Raw genomic sequence first — 27,314 nt, forward strand, 5'->3', positions numbered from 1 at the left:
CATTTTTTAACACGTGGAATGGATTTATATGTTCCCTGTGTGAATCCCAAGAAGCCCTGGTGGTGCTCTGGATTAGGCGCTGAGAGCTAACCGCAGTAGGTGGTCCAAAAGATGAACACTCTTGGAAACCCTGTACATGGTCACTGCCAGTCAAAACCATCAACCGGATGGTTTAATAGGATTCCCACTGACAGCCACTTGATTCCGAGTCACAGGGACCCTGTAGATCAGAGCAGACCAGTTCATGAAGAGTCCAGAGACTGTAAATCTGTACTGCTTCATTTTCCCCTGGAAGAAAGGCTGGTGAGTTTGAACTGCTGACCTTAGATTAATAAAAATAAAAAGGATTGCTTAACATGCATGGTTAGGTCAGAGGCCTAGCTTCCAGGACTATTGTTTTAGTTTGCCCCAGTGGTCACACTTTTCAAAATAGCCACTTCCTTATCTGTGTTCTTATCTTGCTGGGGAAGTCAAGTTTCCTTGTCTTGGAGGAGCCAGGGTTACAAAATTGACATTCCTTCCCTCTCATTGTCATATGTTTATTGAAGTGAAAGGCATTTTATGCCATCTGAGCCTGCTAGATTAGATTATCTTTGACCTCTGTTACACCATATAGTCGAGGTCCTGGTGACACTCAGGGGAGAAAACTGTGGCAGTCTGCTTCTATAAAGAGGTACAGACGTGGAAGCTAGGAATCAGAGTTGACTTGATGGCCATCGATTTACCTTGGCTTTATTTTGATTTGCTGGTTATTTGTCTTAAGAATTAATAGACTGCTGAAACCCAAATGAAGGCTGAGCATGATAGTGGGACAAGAGGAAAGTCAAAGGAAATAGAGGGAAGAGATAGGAGGCAAAGGGCATTTAAAGAGGTCTAAATAAGGGCATGTACATATGTAAATACATTTATATATGAGGATGGAGAAATAGATCTATGTGCATATATTTATAGGTTTAGTTTTAAGGTAGCAGAAGGACATTGGGCCTCCAATCAAGTACTCCCTCAATGCAAGAATACTTTCTTCTATTAAATTGGCATTCACTGATACTCACCTTCCTGACACAATAGCTGAAGGCAAAGTGGGTGAATAAGCAAATGTGGTGAAGAAAGCTGATGGTGCCTGGCTATCGAAAGATATAGTGTCTGGGGTCTTAAAGGCTTGAAGGTAAACAAGCGGCCATCTAGCTGAGAAGCAACAAAGCCCACATGGAAGAAGCACACCAGCCTGTGTGATCACAAGGTGCCGAAGGGATCAGTTATCAGGCATTAAAGAACAAAAAGTCATATCATTGTGTTCTCACTTCCCTGATATGATTGCTGAAGACAAATGGGTGCGTGAACAAATGTGGTGAAGAAAGCTGATGGTGCCCGGCTATCAAAAGATATAGCATCTGGGGTCTTAAAGGCTTGAAGGTAAACAAGTGGCCATCTAGCTCAGAAACAACAAAGCCCACATGGAAGAAGCACACCAGCCTGTGCGATCATGAGGTGTAGAAGGGATCAGGTATAAGGCATCATCAGAACAAAAAAAATCTTACCATAGTGAATAAGGCGGGGAAGTGCAATATGGGGACTCAAAGACCATTTGTAGGCCACTGGACATCCCCTTACAGAGGGTCTTGGGGAGATGAACCAGTCAGGGTGCAATGTAGCAATGATGAAATATACAACTTTCCTCTAGTTCCTAAATGCTTCCTCTCCCGCCACTATCATGATCCCAATTCTACCTTACAAATCTGGCTAGACCAGAGGATGTACGCTGGTACAGATAGGAACTGGAAACACAGTGAAGCCAGGGTGGATGATCCCTTCAGGACCAGTGGTGTGAGTGGGGATACTGGGAGGGTGGAGGGAGGGTGGGTTGGAAAGGGGGGACCGATTACAAGGATCTATATGTGGCCTCCTCCCTGGGGGATGAACAACAGAAAAGTGGGTGAATGGAGACGTTGGACAGGGCAAGATATGACAAAATAATAATTTATAAATTATCAAGGGTTCATGAGGGAGGGGGAAGCGGGGAGGGAGGGAAAAAATGAGGAGCTGATGCCAGGAGCTTAAGTGGAGAGCAAATGTTTTAAGAATGATGAGGGCAATGAATGTACAAGTGTGCTTTACACATTGATATATGTATTGATTTTGATAAGGGATGTATGACCCCCTAATAAAACGATTGGAAAAAGAAGAATTACTAGATTGGCCTCACTTACAACCTCTGTTTTTGGTAGAAAATACACTTTTTAGTTTTGATTCTCTCCTCTCCTAGGTGGGACTCCTAACCTCTTCTTCTGTGGTTCTTCAGAAGGAACTTCTTAAAGTGGTATAATTCACAAGTCATGAAATTCACCCTTCACAAATTGGCTGGATTTTGGTATCTTTGTCTGGTTTTGTAACCTTCGCCACTATCTAATTCCTTTTTCCTCACTTTAAAAATAAAGTGTGAGAAAAAGAGAAAGTGCGCCCCCTTTCCCCTACCTAGTTCCTTGTAATGGCTCCTCCTCCTCCTTTCTCTGAGAACCCATCTGTTCTAGACATGTCCTGTAAATGGAGTCACAGGATTATTTTACTACTGGCTTTGTCACCCAGCATCATGGCTTCAAGTTTCATGTTGTACAGTGAGTGTGTCAGGACTTCATCCCTGTTTGTGGCTGAATCACATTCCGTTGTCGGGCAGACGACATTGTGCTTGCCCAGGCGTCCTGCAGTGGATAGTTGCATTGTTTCTGAAGAGGAACTTTTTAAAATGAAAATTTTGAATAAATAATACTAACCAGCAACATGGCAATTAACAGTCATTATATCAACACATGCGCGCGTGGTTTGACCATTTAAATAGTAGTAGAGGGTGGCAGGGGGTCAGAAGCAACTGGATGGCAATGGGTTGGTTTGGGATTTAAAAGATAATTCAGTGACACGTCTCCCCAACTCCCGCCCCATCTACCTAGTCCCTACGCTCCCATTCGACCCATTGCCATTGTCACTAGTTCTTGTCACTCCTTCCAGCGCCTTTTTTTTTAATCCTTTTATTAGGGGCTCATACAACTCTTATCAGAATCTATACATACATCAATTGTGTAAAGCACATTTGTACATTCATTGCCCTCATTATTCTCAAAACATCTGCTCTCCACCCAAGCCCCTGACATCAGTTCCTCATTTTTTCACCTCCCTCCCTGCTCCCCCTTCCGTAATGAACCCTTGATAATTTATAAATTATTATTTTGTCATATCTTGCCCTGTCCAATGTCTCCCTTCACCCACTTTTCTGGTGTCTGCTCCCCTAGGGAGGAGGTCACATGTAGAGCCTTGTAATAGGTTCCCCCTTTCCAACCCACCCTCCCTCCACCCTCCCAGTATCCCCATTCACACCACTGGTCCTGAAGAAATCATCTGCCCTGGCTTTTCTGCATTTCCAGCTCTTATCTGTACCAGTGTACATTCCCTGGTCTAGCCATATTTGTAAGGTAGAATTGGGATCATGATAGTGAGCAGGGGCCTTCTAGTGCTTTCTGAGGCATTTACAAAGGCAAATATTCATGCATACTCTCTGTTTTTTTTTTTCATAAAAGCTAGCACATTACTTAGTATTCTACACCTTACATTTTTCCCCTAAAAATATATCTTGGAGGTCTTTGTAAAACAGTACCTAGAGAGGATCTTCGTCTAGTTATTTTAATTAAAAACAAAACAAAGCCCCCACCATGTTGTGCTCGGGAGCATCGTTTATGTGGCCTGTTTTCTATTAGTAGAATTCTAGGTCACTTCCATGCTCGCTCTATTATAAACCCCACTGCTGAGAATAACCTTGAATGGAGGTAGCTCCCCTGATGTGTGAGCGCACCTTCAGGATAAGTTACAGCTGCAATTGGCACGTCAACAGATGGCAGGGTTGTGTGGTTTTGATAGATATCCCTAAATTGCCCCCATAAAGATCAGACCAATTTACATCCTCCCAACAGCAAACATCTGTTCACCCATAACTACGTAAAGCACCTAATAAGCTTTTCGGTATTTCCCGAGTGTGGTAGGGGTACGTTTTTGCATCTCACCGGTGTGAGCCCTTGTACGCGTGCCAGCTGTTTGTGGTTCTGATTCACTGATTGGTGCGTCCTGTCTCTTGCTCATTTTCCTTTTCAGATCTTAGGAGCTCTCCATAAAAACAAGACTAGTCAAAAAGCTGCCAAGGTATTTTTTCTAGTTTGCCTTTTGACTCTGTTTTGCTATGCCGAAGATTGAGTCTCGCATAATTAAATTCAACCCATGTGCTGCCTCATGCTTTGTCAAGGAAACGTGAAAGGAAGGAGGGAGGGGAGGGGGAAATGTCCAATTCACTCATGAGCATACCATGTTCCAAAGAAGAAAAATGTAAAGGTTAGTGTACTCTGATTATAAGCCCATACGTATCGATTTCCTCATCCATCCTAGTCTCCATGTAAAGCTTCTTTTCCCTCAGAGCGGCAGACTGCAGGCACTTGGGAGGAGGCCGACTGTGTGTGGGTGCGTCTCACGAGCTGTGGCCTTGTTGCCTTCTTACGGAGAAAGCACGGGCCTGAGATGCAGCTCAGGAAGTGGTAGGATCAGGGCCCACGGGAAGAGAAGGAATGATCCAATCCACTGAGGAAAGAGGAGGAAAACCCTGTGGAAGCCAGTCCTGACCAGGAGCTTGACCACAGGGTCCTAATGGGTGGCTTCTCCAGTCCTCCTCCTCTTCCCCTGACTATCTCCAGCCACGCCCAAGGTGACCTGTCTTATTAAAAGCTGGTTTATTCCGAACCCATCAGCCAGACCCACCTACGGCACTGCCTTCCCGTCCAGTCCAACTCAACTGGCTGCCATCAGCTCAGCGTCGACTAACAGTAACATCATTTGTCTCCGTGAGCTTCTGAGACTGTAACACAGATGTTCTCAACCTGTGGGGCTTGAACTTTCACAGGGGTCACCCGATTCATAACAGTAGCAAAATGACAGTTATGAAGTAGTGATAAAAATAATGTTATGGTTGGGGGCTCACCACCCCATGAGGAACTGTATGAAAGGGTTGCGGCATTAGGGAGGTCGAGAATCAGTGCTGTAACGCTTTATGAGAGTAGAACGCTTCATCTTCCTCCCATGGAGCTGCTGGTGGTTCTGAATAGCTGGCCTCTAGGTTAGCAACCCAACAAATAGTCACGACACCACCAGGGTTCCTGGTATAGTGACCCTACAGGACGGAGGAAACCTGCCCTAGTGGTGTAGTGGTTACGAGTGGGCCTGCGATCTGTAAAGTCTGTAGTTCTAAGCTACCAGAGACTCTGAGGGAAAAGGTGGGGCTTTCTACTCCCATAAAGAGTTACAGTCTCTGAAACCCACAGGGGTGGTTCTGCCCTGTCCTAGAGAGTCACTGTGAGTCGGCGTCGACTGAATGGCCGTGAGTTTGAGTTGGGTGATGTTATGGTGGTCTCTCTGACTGACCCGCACACAGGATGTTCCCAGATGATGAACTAGTTCCGTCCCTAAAACTGTCCTGAAGTTGGATTGGAATAAAAGTCAACAGGTGATGCTTGCCTCTAACATCAGCAAGTCAAATGTTTGTCTGAGCAGATAGTGTGTCTTTCTATGCGTACAAAGTGTTAAAGAGACATTTTCAGATGCACTAAAAAAATCTTTGCCATAAAACGGTAATCATAATGATGTTGTCATGTGCATCAAAAATGTTTAGGACAAATCGTTGTGTTTGCCTTGAATTTTTAGCATAATGGGCTTTTCAGGGGTCGGTGCACAGCTATGGGGTTGCTTGTACGTAAGCTGGGCATCAGTAGCCCTGGCACTGCCTGGACTGTTTGTTACAAGGTGTTGGGAAATTTCCCCGCAAGAGGTTTTGCCCATTTGTAGTCCCACCACCTTGGGCGAGCCTATTTCCTCCCAGGATGGGCTGTCACACTGGTCGTTTCCCCCCACCCTGGTGGCTGATTGCTGGCACAGTGGTTAAGCACTGGACCACTAGCAAAAGGTCAGTGGTTCAAACCCACCAGTCACTCTGGGTGAATGATGCTGCGGGTCTGCTTCCACAAAGACTAGCTTAGCCTTGGAGACCTGTAGGGGCAGTTCTAGTCTGTCCTCTAGGGGCGCTGTGCCATGGCATAGACGGGATGGCGGAGGGTAATTCGGAGTGAAGGGAGCCGGGGTGGCACAGTTGTTCCGTACTTGCTGCTTCAACCCACCCGCTGCTCTGTGGCAGAAAAGACAAGAAGCTTAGGAAACCCCAAGGGGGCAGCTCTGCTCTGTCCTTTAGTGTCACAAGAAGTCAGCGCCAGCTCCGGGGCACATGGTGCACACGCTGAGACGGTTGTGAGGTGCTTTAATAGGTCGTCCCTCACCAGGGTATGCCCTGGGGTTGCTGGTGGTTGTCCATCTGGCATGGACAGTGGCACTTTGTGTGGAACAGCTGTTAATCGGCCTCTTCTCTTTCAGACCTCCCGTGGTGGCTTATCCTAATTCGGCAGAAGGCAGTGGTGGGCTGCCTCCCGGGGGGCCATGAGGTCTGTAAAGTGACCAAAATCGCCGTGCTTTCGCTCTCGGAAATGGAGCCGCAGGAACTCGAGCTGGAGGTAAGGGGAGACCTGAGCCCTGGTCAGCCGTGGGATCAAAATGTCGCCGCAAAGGCGAGGATTTGGTTCCAGTGGGGGTGGGTGGATGGCCTCTGTTGTCTGACCAGAAGGCAGAATGTGTGTCATCAGGGAGGGGAGGCACGAACTAGGGTATGGTTTTGCACATCTCTGCATTTAAGAGGGTTCAGAGAGACTGGAGCTTCCATGAGTGGACAGTGACGGGAATAGAGGGGCGCCACTTTGAGGATGTTAGATTAAATTTGTTTAAAGAAACCTTTACCCTGACTGACTCATCTCCTCCCGTAGACCCCTCTGTGAGGGGATCTCCAGTCAGGCTGCGATATAGCACCGATGAAGAATACAGCTTTCCCCCAGATCCTAAATGCTTCCTTCCCCCAACTACCATGATCCGAATTCTACCTTGCAGGACTGGATAGAGCAGAGGTTGTACACTGGTGCATATGGGAGTTGGAGGCACAGGGAATCCAGGGTGGATGATACCTTCAGGACCAGGGGTGAGGGGCGATGCTGGGAGAGTAGAGGGTGAGTGTGTTGGAAAGGGGGAACTAATTACATGGATCTACATGTGACCTCCTCCCTGGGGGACGGACAACAGAGAAGGGGGTGAAGGGAGACGGTGGATAGAGCAAGATATGACAAAATAATAATCTATAAATTATCAAGGGCTCATGAGGGAGGGTGGAGTGGGGAGGGAGGGGAAAAAAAGAGGATTTGATGCAAAGGGCTTAAGTGGAGAGCAAATGCTTTGAAAATGATTAGGGCAATGAATGTACAGATGTGCTTTATCAAATTGATGTATATATATGTATGGATTGTGATAAGAGTTGTATGAGCCCCTAATAAAATGTTTTTTAAAAAAAGGAAGCCTTCACAATGTTTGTGCACTGTGTGTCTTTGGCTGTGACAAAGTCAAGCAATGTCAAAGACATAGATGCTTCAGTGAGGCCTGCCCTGCAGTGAGTGTCCTCTTTACAGTTGAGGGAAAGGCTATCAAGCAGTCTGTGAGAAGGCAGGCAGCCCTCACGGGGCCGCTGCTGGGTGAGCAGAAAGCTGTACGGTACGTGAATAGTCCTGGCACCGCCTGCTTCTGCGTTAGCAGACCAGCACAAACAGAGGGCTGCCTGCATTCCATTACCCAGAAGGCACAGCTGTAAGGGTCTAGGACCCCCAGAAATATGTGATGGCCATTACCACAAAGGAGTATGTGGACCCCAGCTGACAGTTTGGATTAGAATGTCATACGGCCATTAAACTGTAGATGGCTTTCTTGTGGCCTTTCTTGCCACTGGTTTGTAACTGCCACCAAATGACTGGACCTGCGACTATGCAAATGAGGTACTTGTGGCCTAAAGGGAGTGAATCGCTAGCTAATGAAGCAAATAAGGTGTCTGGTACCCTTGTGGGGGTGGGACCATGCAAATAAAGCATATGGAACATTCATGAGAGGATTCAGTTTTACAACTCACTAGGCTTAGCCCTGGGGTGTAAATGCATAACATGTTGGGCTGCTGACCACAAGGCCAGCAGTTCAAAACCAGCTGTGGGTTGTGACCCCTTTGGGGCCCGAATGACCCTTTCACAGGGGTCACCTAAGACCATATTTCCAATGGTCTTAGGAACCGAGACACCGCTCCTCTATCCGTCTCCAGGCGGGCCTGTCCACATGCAGATACGCCCACGTACGGGGGTCCCCACCTCATGAGGAACTATATTAAAGGGTCGCAGCATTGGGAAGGCCGAGAACCACTGGCTTCGACAGTTCCGTAGACTAGAGCCATGCAACTTTCCAGCCAGTCTGGCAGTTAGCTTTGAGTGGACTCGCACTCACAGTGCCCTCCCGGGTCTCAGAGTAGAATTGTGTTCCACGGGGTTTTCAGTGTTGATTTGGCAGAAGCAGTGCTCCCCACCTTTCTTCCGCAGCACTCTGGGTAGACTCGCAGCTCTAGCCTTTCTGTAAGCAGCTGAGTGCGGGTGTTGGTTCAGCACTTCCAATCCTAGGGAAATGGTCACTGCTTATCCAGGGCAGTTGGGAACCCGTGTGCATGCTCCAGAGAGGTCATCTGATAGTTTCCTTGGCCACCAGTCTGTAACCTTTCTTGGAGAAGCCGCTGAGCATTGTTTCCCTGGGACGGCGGGGATGTGGGGTGGGGTGCTTGAGAAAACAACATGGACATGGAGATTTGAAACACAAAAGAGTAAATAGTTTTTAAATTTTAAGGATTTGTCCTTTAGACTTTTCCTTTCTCCATACACAGTGAAAGAGATTATCTCCAAATAAACATATAAAAATTAATCGCCTCCCCTGCCCCCATGACAGGTAAAATAGACAGACAGCCCACGGGCATCCAGTTGATTCTGACTCCTGACAACCCTGCAGGACAAAGTAGAAGTGCACCACGAGGCTTCCCGGGCTGTAAGTCTACAGAAGCCAACGTCCACATCGTTCTCCTGCAGAGCAGCTTTGAACCTGCAACCTTTGTGGTTAGAAGCTGAGGGTTTAACCCAGTGCTTCTCAACCTTCCTAATGCCGCAACCCTTTCATACAGTTCCTCATGTTGTGGTGACCCCCAACCATACAATTGTTTTTGTTGCTACTTCATAACTGTCATTTTGCTACTGTTATAAATTGGACGACCCCTGTAAAAGGGTTGTTCAACCCCCCAAAGGTTGGGGACTGCTGGTTTAACCACTACCCCGCCAGGTTTCCCTCTACATTAACAAAGTTAAGTGTGTTTTTGTCTTTTTTTTCCCCATCATTTTGTTGGGGGCTCTTACAGCTCTTGTAACAATCCACACCTGTCAATTGTATCAAGCACATTTGTACGTAATGTTGCATCATGATTTTTCTAGACATTTATTTTCTATTGAGCCCTTGGCTCCTACAGCTGAGCAGTCAGAAGTACCCAGCAGGTCCATCAAAGAGCCCTGTTTAACGTTGAGATGGTTAACTCTTGCTGGTGAAGGGTGAAACAGCAACTCAGAGAAAGAACTTTCAGATCCTACTGGGGGGGGGGTTATTTGGTGCTCATTTCTCTCAAGAGAAACGGTCGGTGTAAGATAGGAAACTAACAATTTATAATTCATCAAGTGTCAGGGTGGGAGGGGGCTCAAATAGAAAGTAAATGTTTAGAAAATAATGATGGCAACATATGGACAAATAACCTTGATACAATTGCTGGATTGTTATAAGAGCTGTCAGAGCCCCCAATAAAGTGATCTTTTTAATCAAAAATAAATTATTTTTAAAAGCCCAAACAAACAAACAAAACCCAAACATTTGTAGTTAAGCTTTTTCCCTACCTCTTCGTCCTGGTTCATGAGAAAGGGGCTTTACACGGTGAGTCACGGGAGGAAGGGCAGCGAACGAGGCCGGTGACGGAGACAGTCCTGCGCATGGCCGTCGCACAGTTATTGGTGCACTCAGTAACTGCTGGGTGTTTGTTACCTCTGCTTTGGGGCCAAGGTGAATAATGCTGCTACGACGATTTCTTTACTGGTTTTTGGTGCTGGCTCCTTTTGACCAACTGCCTGACCTTCTGAGGGGGCTCTAGTGGCTCAGTGGTTAAGGCACTTGACTGCGAACTGAAAGGTCAGCCACACGAGCCCACTGACAGCAACACAGGAGAAAGACAGGGCAGGGTGTTCTTGTGAAGATGGGCAGCCTGGGACCCCCTATGGATCAGAACGCCCTGTCCCAGAGCCTCTCTGTGAGTGGGCAAAGGGGATGAGTTGGGTTGGGTTGGGTTGCCCTTTTGGGGGACTGTGGGACTGTTTTCCAAAGCGCTGCCAATGTTTTAAAAAATGATCTGCCGGCTGTGAAGAACCTGTGGGCTTGAGGTCAGTGAGCGCCTGGATATTCTTCCTTTTGAGCAAGTACCCTTTAAACTTTTATGGGCGTCTCGTCCATGTCTACATAGCTTACTTTCCTTATCTGTTGCCTTACTTGATAAGGGCATCCTTTTCCATATTTAGTTTCCCATTAGACATCTGTTTAAAATTTTAGCTCCAGGTGGATACAGGTAGATAACAACTTCTGACATGAACCCATTTCTTTTCCTTTTCTGAAACAGCTGCTGCAGCAGCATCGCCTCTGGATGCTGCCTGTGAAACCTAAGTTGTCGCATAAGAAAAAGTCGGGGAACCAGTTCCTGGGGCAGAGGGTGGGGGAAGGTTTCCTCTTGAGATCCACCCCGTGTATCAAAATGGTGATAAGGCCCACACTCCACCAGGAACAGGCTGGGCCTCTGGGAAGAACATGTGACCCCAGCACCAGCACTGCCACTCCTTCCGAAGGCTCCCTGCCAGCAAAGGGTCTCACGAGTTTTCTCGATTCCTAGCGTCAGGCAGGACTCAGTTCATTCCTTTCAGAAAGATAGTCATCTATCCTATTTTTTTCAAAAGGTAACTAGGAGATTCTACAATATTCTTGGGAAATGTGTACATCTAACATAGTTTAAGTTCCTATTTAGTAAGACAAGCTTTGAGAGATGGAGAAAGGTTTTCAATCAAGGTTTGCATTTGTGCTCTGCTCGCTCTTACCCGAAGCAAGTGGGGCCACCTTTGTTTGAGAATGCTGTTTGGGGAGTGGGGTTCCAGTGTATGTAATCTATCTCAATGAGCTGAAGCATTATCTGCGCAGTCTAACACATCAGTAGTTCTTCTGAGACTCATGAATATTCTTACTAAGGTAAACTGTAGGGACTCGCCACAGCCTCATCAGGACAAGCCATGCTTTGTCATTGAATGAGTTTACAATAAACTGTAAACCAAAATTTGGGAGATTTTTGAGTTGTGGATGAGGAAGTTAAGAGATGATAGGTGCGTGCCAGTGTTGTTCCAACCACAGTCTGAGGAGAGGTAAAATAGGGAAATAGACGCCATTGACGGCTCAGCAAGCGCAGCATCCTGCACATAAATGGAAGGCTCAGGCTACGTAGAACCCAGATCCAGGAGTAGGGAGAAGGCTGGACACTTGACCCCGATGGGAGCTTGATGACTTAATAGTTATACATTGGACTTCTCACCACAAGGCAGCAGTTCAAAACCACCAGCACATCCAAGGGAGAAAGATTAGACTTCCTACTCCCGTAAAGAGTTACAGTTTTGGAAAGCCACGGGGGCCACTTTACCCTGTCCTGTAGGGTCACGACGAGTCGGCATCGACCCCATAGCAGTGAGTTTGGTTTAAGCATAACAGGGAGCAAAAGGACAGGTGGGGCCTAGGGCCGTGAGCAGTACTTGATGGGGCTACTGCGTGACTACATCTGTTATCAAAGAAAACTGGGCTGCCTGCACTACATGCGATAACCCCACATTCAGAATTGTCTTCCCGGCCTCGCTGGGGGAACTGGCATGGAGAAGTACCGCTGTGCTGGTGAAGTGCTGCTCGTGGGTTAGTTCCGACTCATGGTGATCTTGAGTACAACCGGCTGTAGCACGGCCTGGTCACCTCCTCCCTCCCTGTCAGCTGGGGTCCAGCCCACGTTTGCAGCCTCTGTAGCCCATCTCATGAGGGTCCTCCTCTTGTCTCTTCTCCTCCACTTCCATAAGCACCGTGTCCTTTTCCCTCAAGGATTGGTCCCTCCTGACAGTATGTCCTAAGTCCAGGACACAAAGTCTTGCCATCCTCTGTTCTAAGGGGCATCTGGCCGCTGTCCTTGCCAGTCCATGATGGAGTCAGGATTCTTGGGCAGCGCTATCACTCAGCTGCACCAGTTCTTCAGTCTTCCTTCTGCCTGGTGCTCCTCCCATTTGCACGGCACCTTAGTCCTAAAGGCTATACTTTGCCTTTTTCACAATTTGCCGCTGTTGTTAAGAGCCTTCAAGTTGGTTCTAACTCATCGTGACGCTGTGTACAAAAGGAAAAGACACTGCTGTTATTTAGTACTTTAAAGAGGTCTTTGGCCGCAGGTTTACCCAATGCAACATGTCATTTGTTTTCTTGACTCTTGCTCCCATGAGGATTGATTGTGGATTCGAGGAATATTAAAGTCTTGACCACTTCAGTCTTTTCTCCGTTTATCATGAAGTTGCTTTTTGATCAGTTGTTGTGAGTGCTCTTTCTTCTCTCTGGGCTGGGGTACAGGTTGAAGTACAAGTCAAACTGAAGGCTGGAGTCTTTGATTGTCATCAGCAAATGCTCCAAGTCTTCTTAGCTCCTAGCCAGCAAGGTTGTGTCATCTGCATGCTGCAGGTTGTCCGCGAGTCTCCCTCCAGTCCCGATGCTTCATTCCAGTGGCTCCAATGGTCTGCTCAGCACACAGATTGAATAACTATGGTGAAAGGATGCAACCTGGTGCACGCCTTACTTGATTTTAAACCAGCGGTTCCCAAACTGGGGATCGCGCAAAATGACAGTTATGAAGTAGCCATGAAAATAATGTTGGGGGGCTCACCGCCACATGAGGAACTGGATTAAAGGGTCACGGCATGAGGAAGTTTGAGAAGCACTGTTTTAAACCATGCAGTTTCCCAATGATCTTTACAAATGACTCCCGCCTGGTCCCGGTCAGTGCTTCCCAGAGTGGGTGACGTCATCCCCAGGGGAAGGGGTGCTTGGACAGTCCAGGGGGCTGCAAAAGCAGATAGCTCGCTCTATCCTGGATTGTGGGCGATAGAACAAATGTTTTAAAAGCCAAGGGGCACTGAGTAAAAAAAATTTTTTGGAGGGGATTGTAAGCCAAATCCATGTGGGAGCCTCTAAGTTATAGAGGGAGGTTAATAGGAAAAACTTTAAAGGGAGTAATGGACAGTGATTCCGAGCTCCTGTGTGATCCAGTGGGTGGTGCAGCTGTTGCCTGGCAAGGACGTGCCAGAGGAGGGGCAGGTTGGAGGAATGGGTGTCGACTAGTGTGTCATCGAGAGAGATATGTTGGAGTCTTGAGCTCCAGGGAAAAGAGCGAGTAAACAAATGTATAGTTGAGACGGAGGCAGAGGCTGCCACTTTCAGGTGGAGTGTGAAGAATGTGAAGAGAACTGAGGACAGGACACTGGGAGACATCAGCATCTCAGGGACAGAAGGAGACGCTTACAAAGGTGACGAAGGAAGAATAGTCAGAGGCGGCAGCGGAGGGCTCAGAGTGATTGGTGCCCCGGGATCAGAGGAAGGGAAGGTCTCTCCTTTTCCACGTTCCACTCTGTCCTGAGTCTCAGGTGCTTCACTCTGACCCACCCCAGTCAGACTGTGCTCTTCTCGGTTCCAGGGACAGTGGGGTGACACTTTGAACTAAGCTGACTCACTGTGGGGACTCCAGGGTGGAGGAATGGAGGGCTCTCGCATTCGTAAATGTATAAATGTGGCTGGAAAATAGCTAATAGAGAGGACAGAGGAGAGAGGGAGGGAAAGTCGAGGCAAGGCCTGGTCCTGTAAGAGACACCATCGGGAAGTTCACCTTGCTGAGAAAAGCTACCCCCCCCCCTTCTATGAGAAAAGGGTGGTTCAGTCACAGTCTTACTGATGCATAGTTGATGACGATGTTGTTGTTAGATGCCATTAAATTGGGTCCGACCCATGGGAAACTGTGCAGCAGAATGAGCAACTAGCTGGTCCTGCACCATCTCACAGTGGTTCCTGTGCTGAGTCCTTTGTTGCAGCCACGGTGTCAATCCATCTCGAGGGCCTTCCTCTGCTCTGCTGCGCCTCTGCTACTTTACCAAACATGGTGTCCTTCTCCAAGGACTGGTCTCTCCTGACAGCATGTAAGACGAAGCCTAGCCAGCCTTTCCTCTAAGGCACACGCTGTGCATTCTCTGAAGACAGATTTGTTTGTCCTTTTGACAGTCATGGGACTCTCCATATTCTTCACCAGCACCGCACTTCAAATGCGTCCATTCTTCTTTGGGCTTCGTTATTCAGCGTTCAACTTTCACATGCATATGAGGCGATGTAAATTACCACGGCTTGGGTCAGGGCACCTCAGCCCTCGAAGTAACATCCTTGCTTTTCAACACTCTAAGAGGTCTCTTGCGGCACATTCACCTACTGCAATCCATCCTTTTATCTCTTGACTGCTGCTCCCACGAGCATCGATTGTGGATCCAAGCAAGATAAAACCCTTGATAACTTCAGCCTTTTCTCCATTTATCATGATGTTACCTTTTGGTCCAGTTGTGAGGATTTTGGTCTTCCTTACATTGAATTGTAACCCATACTGAAGGCTGCAATCCTTCATCTTGATCAGCAAGTGCTTCAAGTCCTCCTCACTTTCAGCAAGCAAGGTTGTGCCATCTCTATATTGCAGCTTGTTCATAAGCCGTCCTCCAATTGGGATGCCACATTTGCTCTTTGTATAACCCACTTTCTCTGGTGATTTGCCCCACATATCGAGTGAATATGATGAGAGGGTACAACCCCGATGTACCCTGATACACGCCTTTTCTAATGGTAAGCCATGCGGTATTCTCTTGTTCTGTTTGTGAAACTGCTTCTTGATGCATATAAGTTCTGCAGGTGCGTAATGAAATGTCGGGAATTCCCATGTTTCTCAAGGTGATCCCTAGTGGTCAATAAAGCATAAGTAAACATCTTTCTAGTATTCTCTGATTTCGGCCAAGATCCATCTGACATTAGCAATGTTATCCCTGCCCCATAGCCTCTTCTGAATCCAGCCTAACCCTCTGGCAACTCCCTTCTGCTGCACCGCTGCCGCTGCAACCTGTGCTGAATGATCTTCAGCAAAATTTTACTTGTTTGTGATATCGTTGAGACTGTTCTGTAGTTTGAGCACTCTGTTGGGTCACCTTTCTTTGGAATGGGGACAAGCACGAACCTTCTTCCAGTCAGTTGGCCAAGTAGCTGTTTTCCAAATTTCCTGGCATAGAGAGTAAATCCTCTCAGTGCATCATCAGCTTGTTGAAATATTGGGTGTTCCATCAATTCCTGGAGCCTTGTTGTTAACTAATGTGTTAAGTGAAGTTTGAACTTCTTCCTTTAGCACCATTGGTTCTTGCTCACGCGCTACTCCTGAAATAGTGGAATGTTGACTAGTACTGTTGGATACAGTGGCTCTGTGTATTCTTTCCATCTTCTTTAAAAAAAATCATTTTATTGGGGCTCGTACAACTCTTATCACGATCCATACATTCATCCGTTGTGTCAAGCACATTTATACATTTGTTGCCCTCATCATTCTCAAAACATTTGCTTTCTACTTGAGCCCTTGATATCAGCTCCTCATTTTTCCCCTTCCTCCCCATTCCCCCCTTCCTCATGAACCCTTGATAATTTATTATTATTTTGTTATATCTTATACTGTCTGATGTCTCCCTTTACTCACTTTTCTGTTGTCCATCCCCCAGGGAGGAGGTTATAGGTAGATCCTTGTAATTGGTTCCCCCTTTCCACCCCACCCTCTCTCTACCCTCCTGGTATCACCACTCTCAGCACTGGTCCTGAAGGGATCATCTGTCCTGGATTCCCTGTGTTTCCAGTTCCTATCTGTACCAGTGTACAACCTCTGGTCTAGACAGATTTGTAAGGTAGAACTGGGATCATGATAGTGGTAGGGGAGGAAGCATTTAGGAACTAGAGGAAAGTTGTATGTTTCATCATTGCTACAGTGCACCCTGACTGGCTCATCTCCTCCCTTGACCCTTCTGTAAGGGATGTCCAGTTGCCTACAGATGGGCTTTGGGTCCCCAGTCTGCACTCCCCCTCATTCACAATGATACGGTTTTTTTGTTCTTTGATGCCTGATATCTGATCCCTTCGACACCTTGTGATCACACAGGTTGGTGTGCTTCTTCCATGTGGGCTTTGTTGCTTCTGATCTAGATGACACTTACTTACCTTCAAGCCCCTAAGACCCCAGATGCTATATCTTTTGATAACCGGGTACCATCAGCCTTCTTCACCACATTTGCTTATGCACCCATTTGTCTTCACCACATTTGCTTATGCACCTATTTGTCTTCAGCAATTTGTCGGGAAGGTGAGCATCGTGGAATGCCAGGTTAATAGAACAAAGTGTTCTTGTGTTGAGGGAGTACTTGAGTGGAGGCCCAATCGCCATCTGCTACCTTAATACTAAGCCTATAAATAAATGCACACAGATCTATTTCCCTATCATCATCATATATAAATGTATTTACATATGTACATGCCTGTATTTAGACCTTTATAAGTGCCCTTTGCCTCCTAGTTCTTTCCTCTGTTTCCTTTTACTTTCTTCTTGTCCCATTATCACTCTCATCCTTCATTTGGGTTTCAGTAGTTCTTCTCGGTTACATTGCCCTTGACCAATCCCTACCAGGCCTCCTACACCCTCCTTAACACTGATTTTGATCACTTGTTCCCTCATCCCTGGATTGGTTAAAACCACTTCCTTTCCCCCACCTCCCTCTCTCCCATGTCCCCCTGGAACCATCGGACGAGTTGTTTTCTCCTCCAGATTGTTTATCCAGCCTACTTTACCTAGAAAAACCTGCAGAGATAATAATGTGCACAAAACACACAATCTTTTCACCTTCTTTGGATGCTTCCTGCATCTTTCAATATTTTACTTCAAGCTTCTTGAAAGCTTCGAGCTCAGTTCTAACTCGAGGCTTGACTTTTTCTTGATTTTTTAGTTTGAGATATGCCGAGCGTGTGCTTCCTTTGTCGGCTTCCTAATTCTGGGCTTGTGCACATTTCACTGTAATATTTGACTTTGTCTTCTTGAGCTGCCCTTTGACATTTTTTTTTGTTCAGCTCCTTGACTTCATTTCTTACATTTACCTTACTTAGTTAGACCTTTAGAATAGCCTTCAGTTCATTCCTGGGGGAAATTTTGCTGATTTGAATCCTTTTAAGATATAATTGTTTCTGGAAAATGCATAATGCCTGTTTTGAATATTAAAATAGCAACCGTCTTTAAGTCTTCAGATGGCTTTAAAGCAGTGGTCCTCAACATTCCTAATGCCTGACCCTTTCATACAATTCCTCATGGTGTGGTGACCCCCCAACCATAAAATTACTTTTGTTGCTACTTCCTAATTGTAATTTTGCTACTGTTATGAATCGGGTGACCCCTGTGAAAGGGTTGTTTGACCCCCAAAGGGGTCAAAACCCACAGGTTGAGAACAGATGCACATATTAGTCTAGTCCCTAACCAAGAGCTGCTTAGTGCAGACAACTGCTTCCTGGCTCTCTGGTGAAGCTTTCCCAGGAAGTGGGCAGGGGTCGGGGTGGGGTGAGATTTGGGTGGAGGGGAAGGTTTACTTACTTTACCCAAGGAACACTGGTGATACAGTGAGACTACTAACTGAAAGGTCAGTAGTTCAAAACCACCAGCCACTCTATGGGAGAAAGAGGAGGCCTTCCACTGCCTTGTAGAGTTACAGCCTCGAAAGCACACAGAGACAGTTCGACCCTGTCATCATCGGGTCACCGTGAGTCAGCATGGACTCTAGAGCAGAGAATGTGAGTTTTGAGTTTTTACCTTGTCACCCAGTGGGGGCTACCACTTAGATTTGTTTGCTGATTGAGTGATTCAGCCAAGAGGGAATGTTGCCGGAACACGGTCTGTTAGTCTCCACTTCCACAGTTCATTAAGCAGGAATGATCTTTTCATTTGTTTGTATTTGCAGTTATAATCATAATTTGAATTGTCCTCATTAAGTCCGCAATCAACGTCCCGTGTTGTTGTCCACACACACACACACACCCCACACACAGATGTTCATCATCTGGTAAGAATTGCTGTGAGCAGGATAACCATTAACATTGAGCACTTGGTGACTGGACTGTTGTTCATAGGAGTTGCAATAGAGGGTCCTCTCTGACCTCCTCTGGCTTCCCTATTGTCAACAGGCAAGAGCCAGACATGCCTTCATGCTTCATCGTCATTCATTGTCATCGTCGTTGCCTACTCGGACACCAGCCGTTCCCCCAGGCACTCCACACCTCTGCTAGGTTTGGTAATCTGTTGCAGTGACCACGTAGAACTCGCAGCCTACACTCACAATGAAGGGGATTTATTAGATAGTCATTGGTCTTTTCAGCAGCCAAGCCTCTCTCCAGTTTTTAGCCTCTCAGCCACATGGTCCCTTGGCCTTTGCCGCCATGGGCAGGAAGGCAGTCCATCTGTCTCTCTGTCCCACCGTTCCATAGATTCGGGCCAGATGAGAAGGTAGCTCACGGTGCTGTTCTTCTGAGTCTTCATGCCACAATCTTTAGTGTGTCTGATCTCGGTGGCCTCAGGCACCTCAGAGATCTTGAACTTGTTCCTCCAATGTCCTTGGGGTTTCTCTCTCTGCTCCTGCTTCAAAAATGGCACATTCTGATAGTTGGGAGGGTGGTACTGAAAACTGACCAGTCCCCTCTCAGTGTTAGACATGCCCTAGTTGCATAGTTCCACTCAGTGGTTTGGAGGAAGTCACAGAGACTTGGGTAAACTCACTGCCACCAGGTCAATTCTGACTCATAGCAACCCTACAGAACAGGGTAGAACTGCCCCCGGTGGATTTCTGAGACTGTAACTCTTAAAAAAAATTTTTTTTATTAGGGGCTCATACAACTCTTATCACAATCCATACATATACATACATCAATTGTATAAAGCACGTCCGTACAGTCTTTGCCCTAATCATTTTCAAAGCATTTTCTCTCCACTTAAGCCCTTTGCATCAGGTCCTCTTTGCGCCCCGCCCCCCTCGAGACTGTAACTCTTCATGGGAGTAAAAAGCTTCAGCTTTCCCCCCCAAAAGTGGCTGGTGCTTTTGAACTGCTGACCTTGTGGTTAGCAGTCCAATGGTAACCCACTATGCCACCAGGGCTCCTGAGGCTTGGGTAGAAAAGCCATATTAAGAAATTTCACTCCACCACAGGAATCTACCACTTAGGAGAACAATAAAACTCTTGTGTTAAATTAATGGATTGGTTTTTGGTCTGCTTATGGTTACTATATTTTTCAGGTGCCTAGTCACATTTTTGCTCTGTCTGCTGAGCTATATGACATTGTATGTGAAATTCTTGACTTTAAGCATATACCCATCTTTCGACTCTATGTGTCCTCTGGTCCACCTTCCTAGTCCCCTTCTTCACCCTTGCCTGTGAGTTAGAATGTACTGACCTTGCAGGACCTAATTACTGCATCTTCAAATTTAACAAGGCTCTGAACCCAAAAAGTATACTTATTTCATGGAGAACGGGAGGAGAGGGTAATTTTGTAATGTCCAGTTTGCAAGATTCTCAATAGAGTAAGCTCCTAAGATATCTTCTCAAGTCTAACATTCAGTCAACTTGCATTAAAGACAGATAACTGTGAAATAACAACCTGGAGCAGAGCCAGTGGGTGTTTTCGAATAGTTTAAATCTTAGACTCTAAACTTTAAGGAATTAATAACCTCAGAACATTTGTTTATTTCGCTCCATTAGGCATAAACTTACTCTAGTTATGATTCTAACCTGGACTGTCCACTAAATCTCTCCTGCCCTGTGCTCTCTTGCCCAGCCCAACTGCTGAATGTCACCTTTCTGCCTGCTCCTTTGACTAACACTGTGAACTCCAACGCGTGCAGCAGCATCCTCTTCAGCGCCTGCCCCCGAACATTCAGCAAGCAACTGTGAATGCTAATGAATCATCTCTCTCTCTCTAATCACCCAGCTCTGCAAGAAGCATCACTTTGGAATTAATAAGCCAGAGAAGATCGTCCCCTCTCCTGATGACTCCAGGTTTCTGCTGAAGACCTTCACGCATATTAAGTCCAATGTGTCGGCGCCTAATAAAAAGAAAGTAAGAGGTTGATTGACAAGATTCTGGGTGCATTTTTTTTCTTTTTAAGCTTTACATCTCTGGGTAATTTTCCTGCCAGTCTATTTACCTGTCAAACCCTCGGTGATAATAAAGCCTTGTTCCTGCATGGCTTGTGATTAGGCAGCTGCGAGCTAGTCGCAGAATGCTTGGCGTTCAGTTCCTGCAATAGCCGCTTGGGCGTGTCGTCTCGCAGGTGAAGGAAAGCAAGGAGAAGGAGAAACTGGAGAGGAGGTTGCTGGAGGAGCTGCTGAAGATGTTCATGGACTCAGAGTCCTTCTACTACAGCTTGACCTATGACCTGACCAATTCAGTGCAGCGGCAGAGCGCAGGGGACAAGGACAGCCGCCCCCTCTGGCAGAAGGTATTGCTGAGGCCCAGAGCTGGGACTGGGCCCCTCATCCCACCCCACCCCACCCCACCCTGCACAGTGGAGCTGTCCACTGCAATGCTGTGTTTCTCAACGGTGCCTTCTCTTCCTCTCTTCCAGGTTGATGACAGATTTTTCTGGAATAAATACATGATACAAGATCTTACTGAGATTGGTGTGAGTCGTTGTTTCCAAAACATCCCGAGTTACCAATGCTGAGCAAGTGTTTTAACTTGTGTTGCACTGAAAATCCAACTGTAACATTTTCCCCTCCCAAACTGGGGTCCTTTAGGATCTCCAAGCCATTAATGAAAGGTCATTCACAATCCCACTGCCTGGCCACAAGCCTGTCTTTTGTAGTAGGCTGCCACTGGGTACTAGGAATTTCAGGCAGCAGACCAGCTGCCCACAGAGAGAGATCTTCTGTTTGTGCCCATTGAAAGTGTGCAGCCCAGTCTTTGTTTAATGTAGGCAGTCATCTAACCTCTCTGGATATACCTTTTCTAATCTGTAAATTAGGGACCCGGAGCAGACAGGTCTCCAGGGCCATTCAACTTTTCAGAAATGTCACATCGGTGTACTTCTTTCTGTCATCTTCCCCTCCTCCTCCCATCTCTACTGGCATGGTTAGTGTACGTGATTTTGACCTTGTAGACCCAACATGTATCAAGAACGAAGCTTGACGCTCTCATCTCTGTTCATAATGCTGATCAAACTCCGTCCACCAAATCCTGGCAGAAGAAGAGAAAAATGATAAGGGCCTTTCCATCAAGTCTTAGTCCTGTCTGCTGGCCTCCACAGGCCATCAATTTCTAACGTGTTTTACAGCGATTTTTGTGAGAATACGTTTTCATTAACATTTAAAACGGAAAAGGCTGATATTTAACGACATCTATTTCCCTGTTCCTGTCAAATTTGTTGCGACACACAAATAATGGGGACAGTGATAAAGCTAGGCAGGTGAACCCCTTTATCTCACGCACTGTTTTCAGTAGTAGGGAGTCCTTGTGGCCTTGGCCTGCTGACTGAAAGGTCAGCGGTTTGAAACCGTCATCCACTCCCCAGGAAAAAGGTGAGGTTTTCGACTGTAAAGAGTCACAGTCTCAGAAACCCACAGGGGCAGCTCTACTCTGTCCTACAGGGTCACTGTGAGTGTGAATCGACTCAGGGGCAGTGAGTTTTGAGTTTGAATTTATTTTCAGTTCTAACCACCTTCCTGAGATCCTGCCTGCAGGTTCCGTGAAGCCGTGTGATTGGACCTAGAGTATCTGGTGCCGGGAGAGGAGAGGGATTTGAAGTTGAAGCTGTGGTTAAGTCTAGATCCAGCTCTGGAGCTGGAAAGAGAGCAAGTGGGACAGAGAGCAACCTTCTGGGAGCTCTTCATTCTCACAAGGCCAGACCGTCCGTGATAAATCTGAATATTCTTAGTCTGAAGGACACAAGAGGAAATCTAATGATCACGCCTCAAATTATGTTGAGTGGGGCTTTGGTAGCACAATGGGTTAAGTATTAAGCGTTGAGCTGCTAACAGAAAGGTCAGTGGTTCAGGTCCACCAGGGGCTTCCGGGGAGAAGGTGAAACTAGTCCTGTAAAGATTTACAGCCTTGGAAACCAAGGGAGCACTGCTGCTCTTTCCTATGGGGTTTTTCAGCCAGCTCTTCTTGAATTTTCCACCATGAAGAAAATACAAGATTTCCCTTCCCTCCTTTATCCCCTTCTCCCTTCTTCCACTCTCCTTCCCTCTTTCCTTCCTCGGTGTTCTTTCACCAGTCAGTGTGGTTAAAGAAGGGCAGGTCTCTGCTGTTGTACAAACAGACACAGACGTGCTACCTACTGTTGGGTTTAGGATGGCAGTGGTCGTATCTTCACATACGAAATAACAACACGATGTTCCTACTGTTGCAGATACCAGATGTGAACTTCTGGATCCTCCCCATCATCCAAGGTTTTGTGCAGATTGAAGAACTCGTGGTTAATTACAATGAAGCTTCCGACGATGAGAAGAGCAGCCCCGAGACCCCCCCTCAGGAGCCCACTTGTGTAGATGACATTCACCCACGCTTCCTGGTGGCTCTCATATCTCGCCGAAGTAGGCACAGAGCAGGTGAGCTGTGGGCGCTCGAATGACAAGTAAGAGGATGCAAATCAAGTTCAGGTATGAATGGAGCGTTTGCAGATGTATTGGAATGGCAGTGACACTCGTGGGTCTGGAAGCATGGTGCTAAGATACCGTAACTGAATGCCATGATGTAGCTGGACTCACTGTAGGAGAGGAGTGAAAGAGGGGGAAATTATCCAGAGGATAAGGGGGTATATTAGCTAGAGGGGAGAAAGTTGGTTGGGGTGTGCTTCTAAATACTAGCACCCCAAGTGACAACTTGGATCACGGTGAGCAATTCTTGAGGGCCCAGACCCACTACCATTGAGTCAGTTCTGCCTTGAGGACTAGTAGTACCTTCTACCTCAATTCATAGGAGCACTCTCAGCTTCAACTTTGTAAAGGCCGTAGTAGGTATGATATGAGGCTTGGTGAGTCCTACTGTGCCTGCCAGTGCGCATTGGTAATCCTCAACTACCCATGTTCCCACCTCTCACTTAGTGACTCTCTTGTTATCTGGAATTTCACATATACGACAGTAGTAAAACTTGAGACAATTTTGGGCATCCGTAGTGTACGTGTGGCAGTAACCAAATGCCTAGGTGACTGCCGGGTGCCAGGCAAGAGTAATGATGCTGTGCTGGTTAAGATAACGAGTCAGCTTGGCTGGGCCCTGAGGCTCAGTAGTTTCACAGATATGTAATGAGAGGTAATTTGGCAGCTATGTAGTGATATCGTCCCTTCCATTCTGTGTCCCGCTGGAGCCATCTTCCATTCTGTGATCTAAAATAACCATCCTGAATTCTGTGATCTAAAATAACTATCCTGCATTCTTTGATGTAATGTAACCATCCTCCATTCTGTGGTGTAATGTAGCCATCTTCCATTCTGTGATCTAAAATAACCTTCCTCCACTCAGTGATGTAATGTAGCCATCCTCCATTCTGTGATGTAATGTAACCATGCTCCATTCTGTGATGTAATGTAGCCATCCTCCATTCTGCCAAGATGCCAGCTTTCATATGAGGACCTGGTCCTTGGGGTCCAGCGCGCAGTGGGTACATTAGGAAGAGTGAGCCAGGCAGACCATGTTCATTTTTAAAATAACGGCTGCTTTTCATGTTCGTGTTCTCTCAGGAATGCGCTATAAACGGAGAGGCGTTGATAAAAATGGAAATGTTGCGAATTACGTGGAGACTGAGCAGTTAATTCATGTTCATAATCACACCCTGTCATTTATTCAAACACGAGGCTCGGTGCCTGTGTTTTGGAGCCAGGTTGGATATCGATATAACCCAAGGCCTCGACTGGACAAAAGTAAGGATGCCAGTTATTTGATTTTCAAATGATAATTTCATAGAAACTATTCCTTTCTTTTTAGGTACTTGATAGGTTTGCTTTGATAGATAACGTCATTCAAAGCAATAATTCATATCAGATTTAACCGAGAGTGATCATTAATTACAGGAACAATAATGGTTGTAGATTATTTAAATGTTTACTTAACCATAAACTAAAATTCACCAACAATAGAGCAAAGTATAGTTTATTTCACAGATTATTAAAATTGCTGTTGCCTTGAAGAATACCTTATTTTGAATGCTTAATTTTGGAAAGGGTGAATGTACCCAGTATTTGTAGAAGCAGGAAATACCGTAGCAAAATGGCACCTACCAAAAATAGCTAAATGTCTCTCTATAAAGGTTTTTGCTTTTTTTAAATGAGATTTCATTTCTTCTAGTATTGTAATTTTAACACAATCATAGCTAAATCAATTAAATCTGTTAGATTACCAAATGAAGTTAATTTTTAAAACTTGCTTTTAAAATATTTTTTACCATGTAATTTGTATTCTTTGAGAATTCATTGACTTCCATTAGGAAAAAATCTTTCAGAAAGGCTTTTGTTCTTTTATTTTAAATTATATGAACTCCTTACTGAGTAGGTTAGATGTATAAATCAGGAACTGGTTTGACAGTTTTGTACTTTCAGTTAGGTTTCAATTCCATCTTGATGTTTATAAAAGATCAGAGATCTTTGGCTTAGCATTTTCACTGTACAAAACCGGTTTTAGACCATCTTCGTTGCTTACCTTTGAGCTGTTGGTCAGTTATTCAACTGCAGGACTGCAGATAGGACAGACCCTGATGTCTGTCTTAAACATGAGATGCAAACAGACTTTGTCTCCCTTCTTTGTAGGTGAGAAGGAGACTGTTGCCTGTTTCTGTGCCCATTTCGAAGAACAACTGAAAATTTACAAGAAACAGGTGGGCTGTGATTTGTAGCAGTAAAATGTATCTGCATATTACAAAATAATTGTGTCTGTTTCTTTCCATTCCATGAAAATAGCAGTGTATTGTTTGCCATGAAGCTGAGCAGCACTATCATGATGTGAAAGGTGCATAAGAGCTATGACTATTCCAAATACTCTTTAAAGATGACCACCGAGTTAGCCACTTGGGACTGTATTTGGCTAACACACAGAGATTGGAGAGTGGACTACCAGGGAAGGATGATCACAACCCACTGAGGATGTAGTACAGGAGAGGGAAGTTTAGCGTGCATCTTTCACGATCTCTGTGACGGGCCCAGCCTTCACACACGTTCCTGCACTCACAGACCCGGTGAGCTCAAGTGAGCCCAACCCATGGGAAACTGTTACAAAGTGCCAGTTCGATACGATGACCACATTTCAGATAGAAGGTTATTACATAGCAATTGGCTCTCCTATCGTTACTGATGACGGCCTGGATGTGTAATGCCATGGGAGGTGTTTTAACAAGAATAAAATCTGAAACAACAACCGGGAGTTTCATAAACTTACAAAATGGTTTCACAAGGAAACTTCTGAAGGTCTGGGGGGAAATTGGATTAAAAGGTCATAGAATTTTCCCACAAACGGTTTGAAGTCCCCTTTGGATAGCTACATAGAGGGGGGGGGCAGTGTGTGTGTGTGTGTGTGTGTGTGTGTGTGTGTGTAAGATTAAGGGAAGAACAGAGACGAAACCCTGGGTTAATGGAAAGTTGTTGTTAGGTGCCAGCAAGTCGGTTCTGACTCGCAGCGACCCTGTGTACAATAGCAGGACGCACTGCCCAGTCCTGTGCCACCCTCACCACCCTTGTCTTGTGCGAGCCCAGTACCACTGCCACCCTGTCGGTCCCTCTTATCTAAGGCCTTCCTCTTTTTTGCTTATCCTGAAGAGAAAAATATTCTATTCTTGGTTGGGAAGACTGGATGTTGAATAGGTTTTAATCTTAGTTTAATTAATATATAAATTCAACAAGATCCCAAACAAAGCCCCCAAAACGTTCAGCTTGAAAGGCAGGTGGGTGAAGTTTGATGACAAGTATTAAAGGTGGCAGAAGAACTCTCCCGAGCGGCTGCTGGGAGTTGCTCTGGCCTCAACCACATGTCACGTCTCTCCATCTCTTCAGTCTTCTTTTGTCAATTTCAGCAGAATCGCACAGTGTTGGACATCTAAGTCTTACACATTTCTTTGTAAGTTCTAGAAGTTCTTCATGTTTGGGTATTATAAAGGATCTCTTTTCGCTGTGTGTTTGAATGGGTCATTGCTAATGAATAGGAAGGCTGTCAATGCTGTTGATGTTAGCAGTCCTCATCAACCTGAGTGTAACAGATGGAAACTCACTTTCATTGGGAAGGAGATGGACACCTGAATGGATGGGTTTCTGAGACCTATAAAAGGCCTCTGAAACACAATCCCAAGTGGGTCGTTTTAAAAATCACATTAAGACCTTACCATCTGATTAAACTTAATTTCTTTCTTTTCTCCGCCCCACCCCACCATTCTCACAGGTTATTATTAACTTGGTGGACCAGACAGGAAGAGAGAAAGTCATTGGTGATGCGTTCCTGAAGCAAGTGTTACTCTTCAACAACTCCCGCCTCACTTACGTTTCCTTTGATTTCCACGAGCACTGGTAAGGTGGTTTCCAGAAAGCTCCGTTTCCCTCAGCCCCAGTGCTTGTGGCAGATGCTGCGACGGGGACCTTAGCTTTTCCTCCGTCTCCTGAAAGGGAAATGCCTTCCACTCCTCAGGGGCAGAAAGAGACAGAATACATCCTGGCTTTCTTTTGACCCGCTAAAAAGAATACATGGCCCTTGGAATCTTGACAGCCTTTCTGTTCTAGAAACTTGAAGACTCACTCTCCTTTCCCCCTTCTTCCCTGCCCGCCCCCCTTGAAGTACCTGTGGAGGGTTTCTCCCTGCTGGAGTCCGCACGGAGGAGTGTGGGCGCACTGTCGCCAGGGCCGCCTCCTGCCCAGTGGGGCAGCCTCCATAGAGCTGGCTCTGGACAGTGACAACAAGCATGCTGCTCACTTAGAACTGCCCACATGCCTTAGAACTGGGATTCACCCCACAAAAAAATTAATTAATTAAAAAAAATAACGGGTTCATTTTGACAGCAGAGTTCTTTTGTCATAATCCTGGCTTTAACTTGGGGGTAATTTTCCAACATTTTGGGGGCAGTGATGGAACCAAAAAGAAG

At 46.1% G+C, this 27,314-nt stretch overlaps 1 protein-coding gene across 3 annotated transcripts in view; it reads left to right on the forward strand.

The window, feature by feature from the left end:
• Positions 1 to 27,314, forward strand: part of INPP5F (inositol polyphosphate-5-phosphatase F) — a 100,662-nt gene that overhangs the window by 45,808 nt on the left and 27,540 nt on the right. For all 3 annotated transcript variants that reach the window (XR_012780425.1, XM_075534505.1, XM_075534504.1), the window contains exons 3-10: positions 6,448 to 6,584; positions 20,189 to 20,317; positions 20,532 to 20,699; positions 20,826 to 20,882; positions 22,611 to 22,809; positions 23,941 to 24,120; positions 25,003 to 25,070; positions 26,621 to 26,745. Coding sequence is in view for 2 of the 3 variants with exons in the window: in XM_075534505.1 (XP_075390620.1) it covers positions 6,448 to 6,584; positions 20,189 to 20,317; positions 20,532 to 20,699; positions 20,826 to 20,882; positions 22,611 to 22,809; positions 23,941 to 24,120; positions 25,003 to 25,070; positions 26,621 to 26,745 (1,063 nt within the window). In the remaining variant the exon portion in view is untranslated. The remainder of the gene's footprint in view (positions 1 to 6,447; positions 6,585 to 20,188; positions 20,318 to 20,531; positions 20,700 to 20,825; positions 20,883 to 22,610; positions 22,810 to 23,940; positions 24,121 to 25,002; positions 25,071 to 26,620; positions 26,746 to 27,314) is intronic.

This window comes from Tenrec ecaudatus, chromosome 16 (genome assembly GCF_050624435.1).
Source record: "Tenrec ecaudatus isolate mTenEca1 chromosome 16, mTenEca1.hap1, whole genome shotgun sequence".
Lineage (NCBI taxonomy): Eukaryota > Metazoa > Chordata > Mammalia > Afrosoricida > Tenrecidae > Tenrec > Tenrec ecaudatus.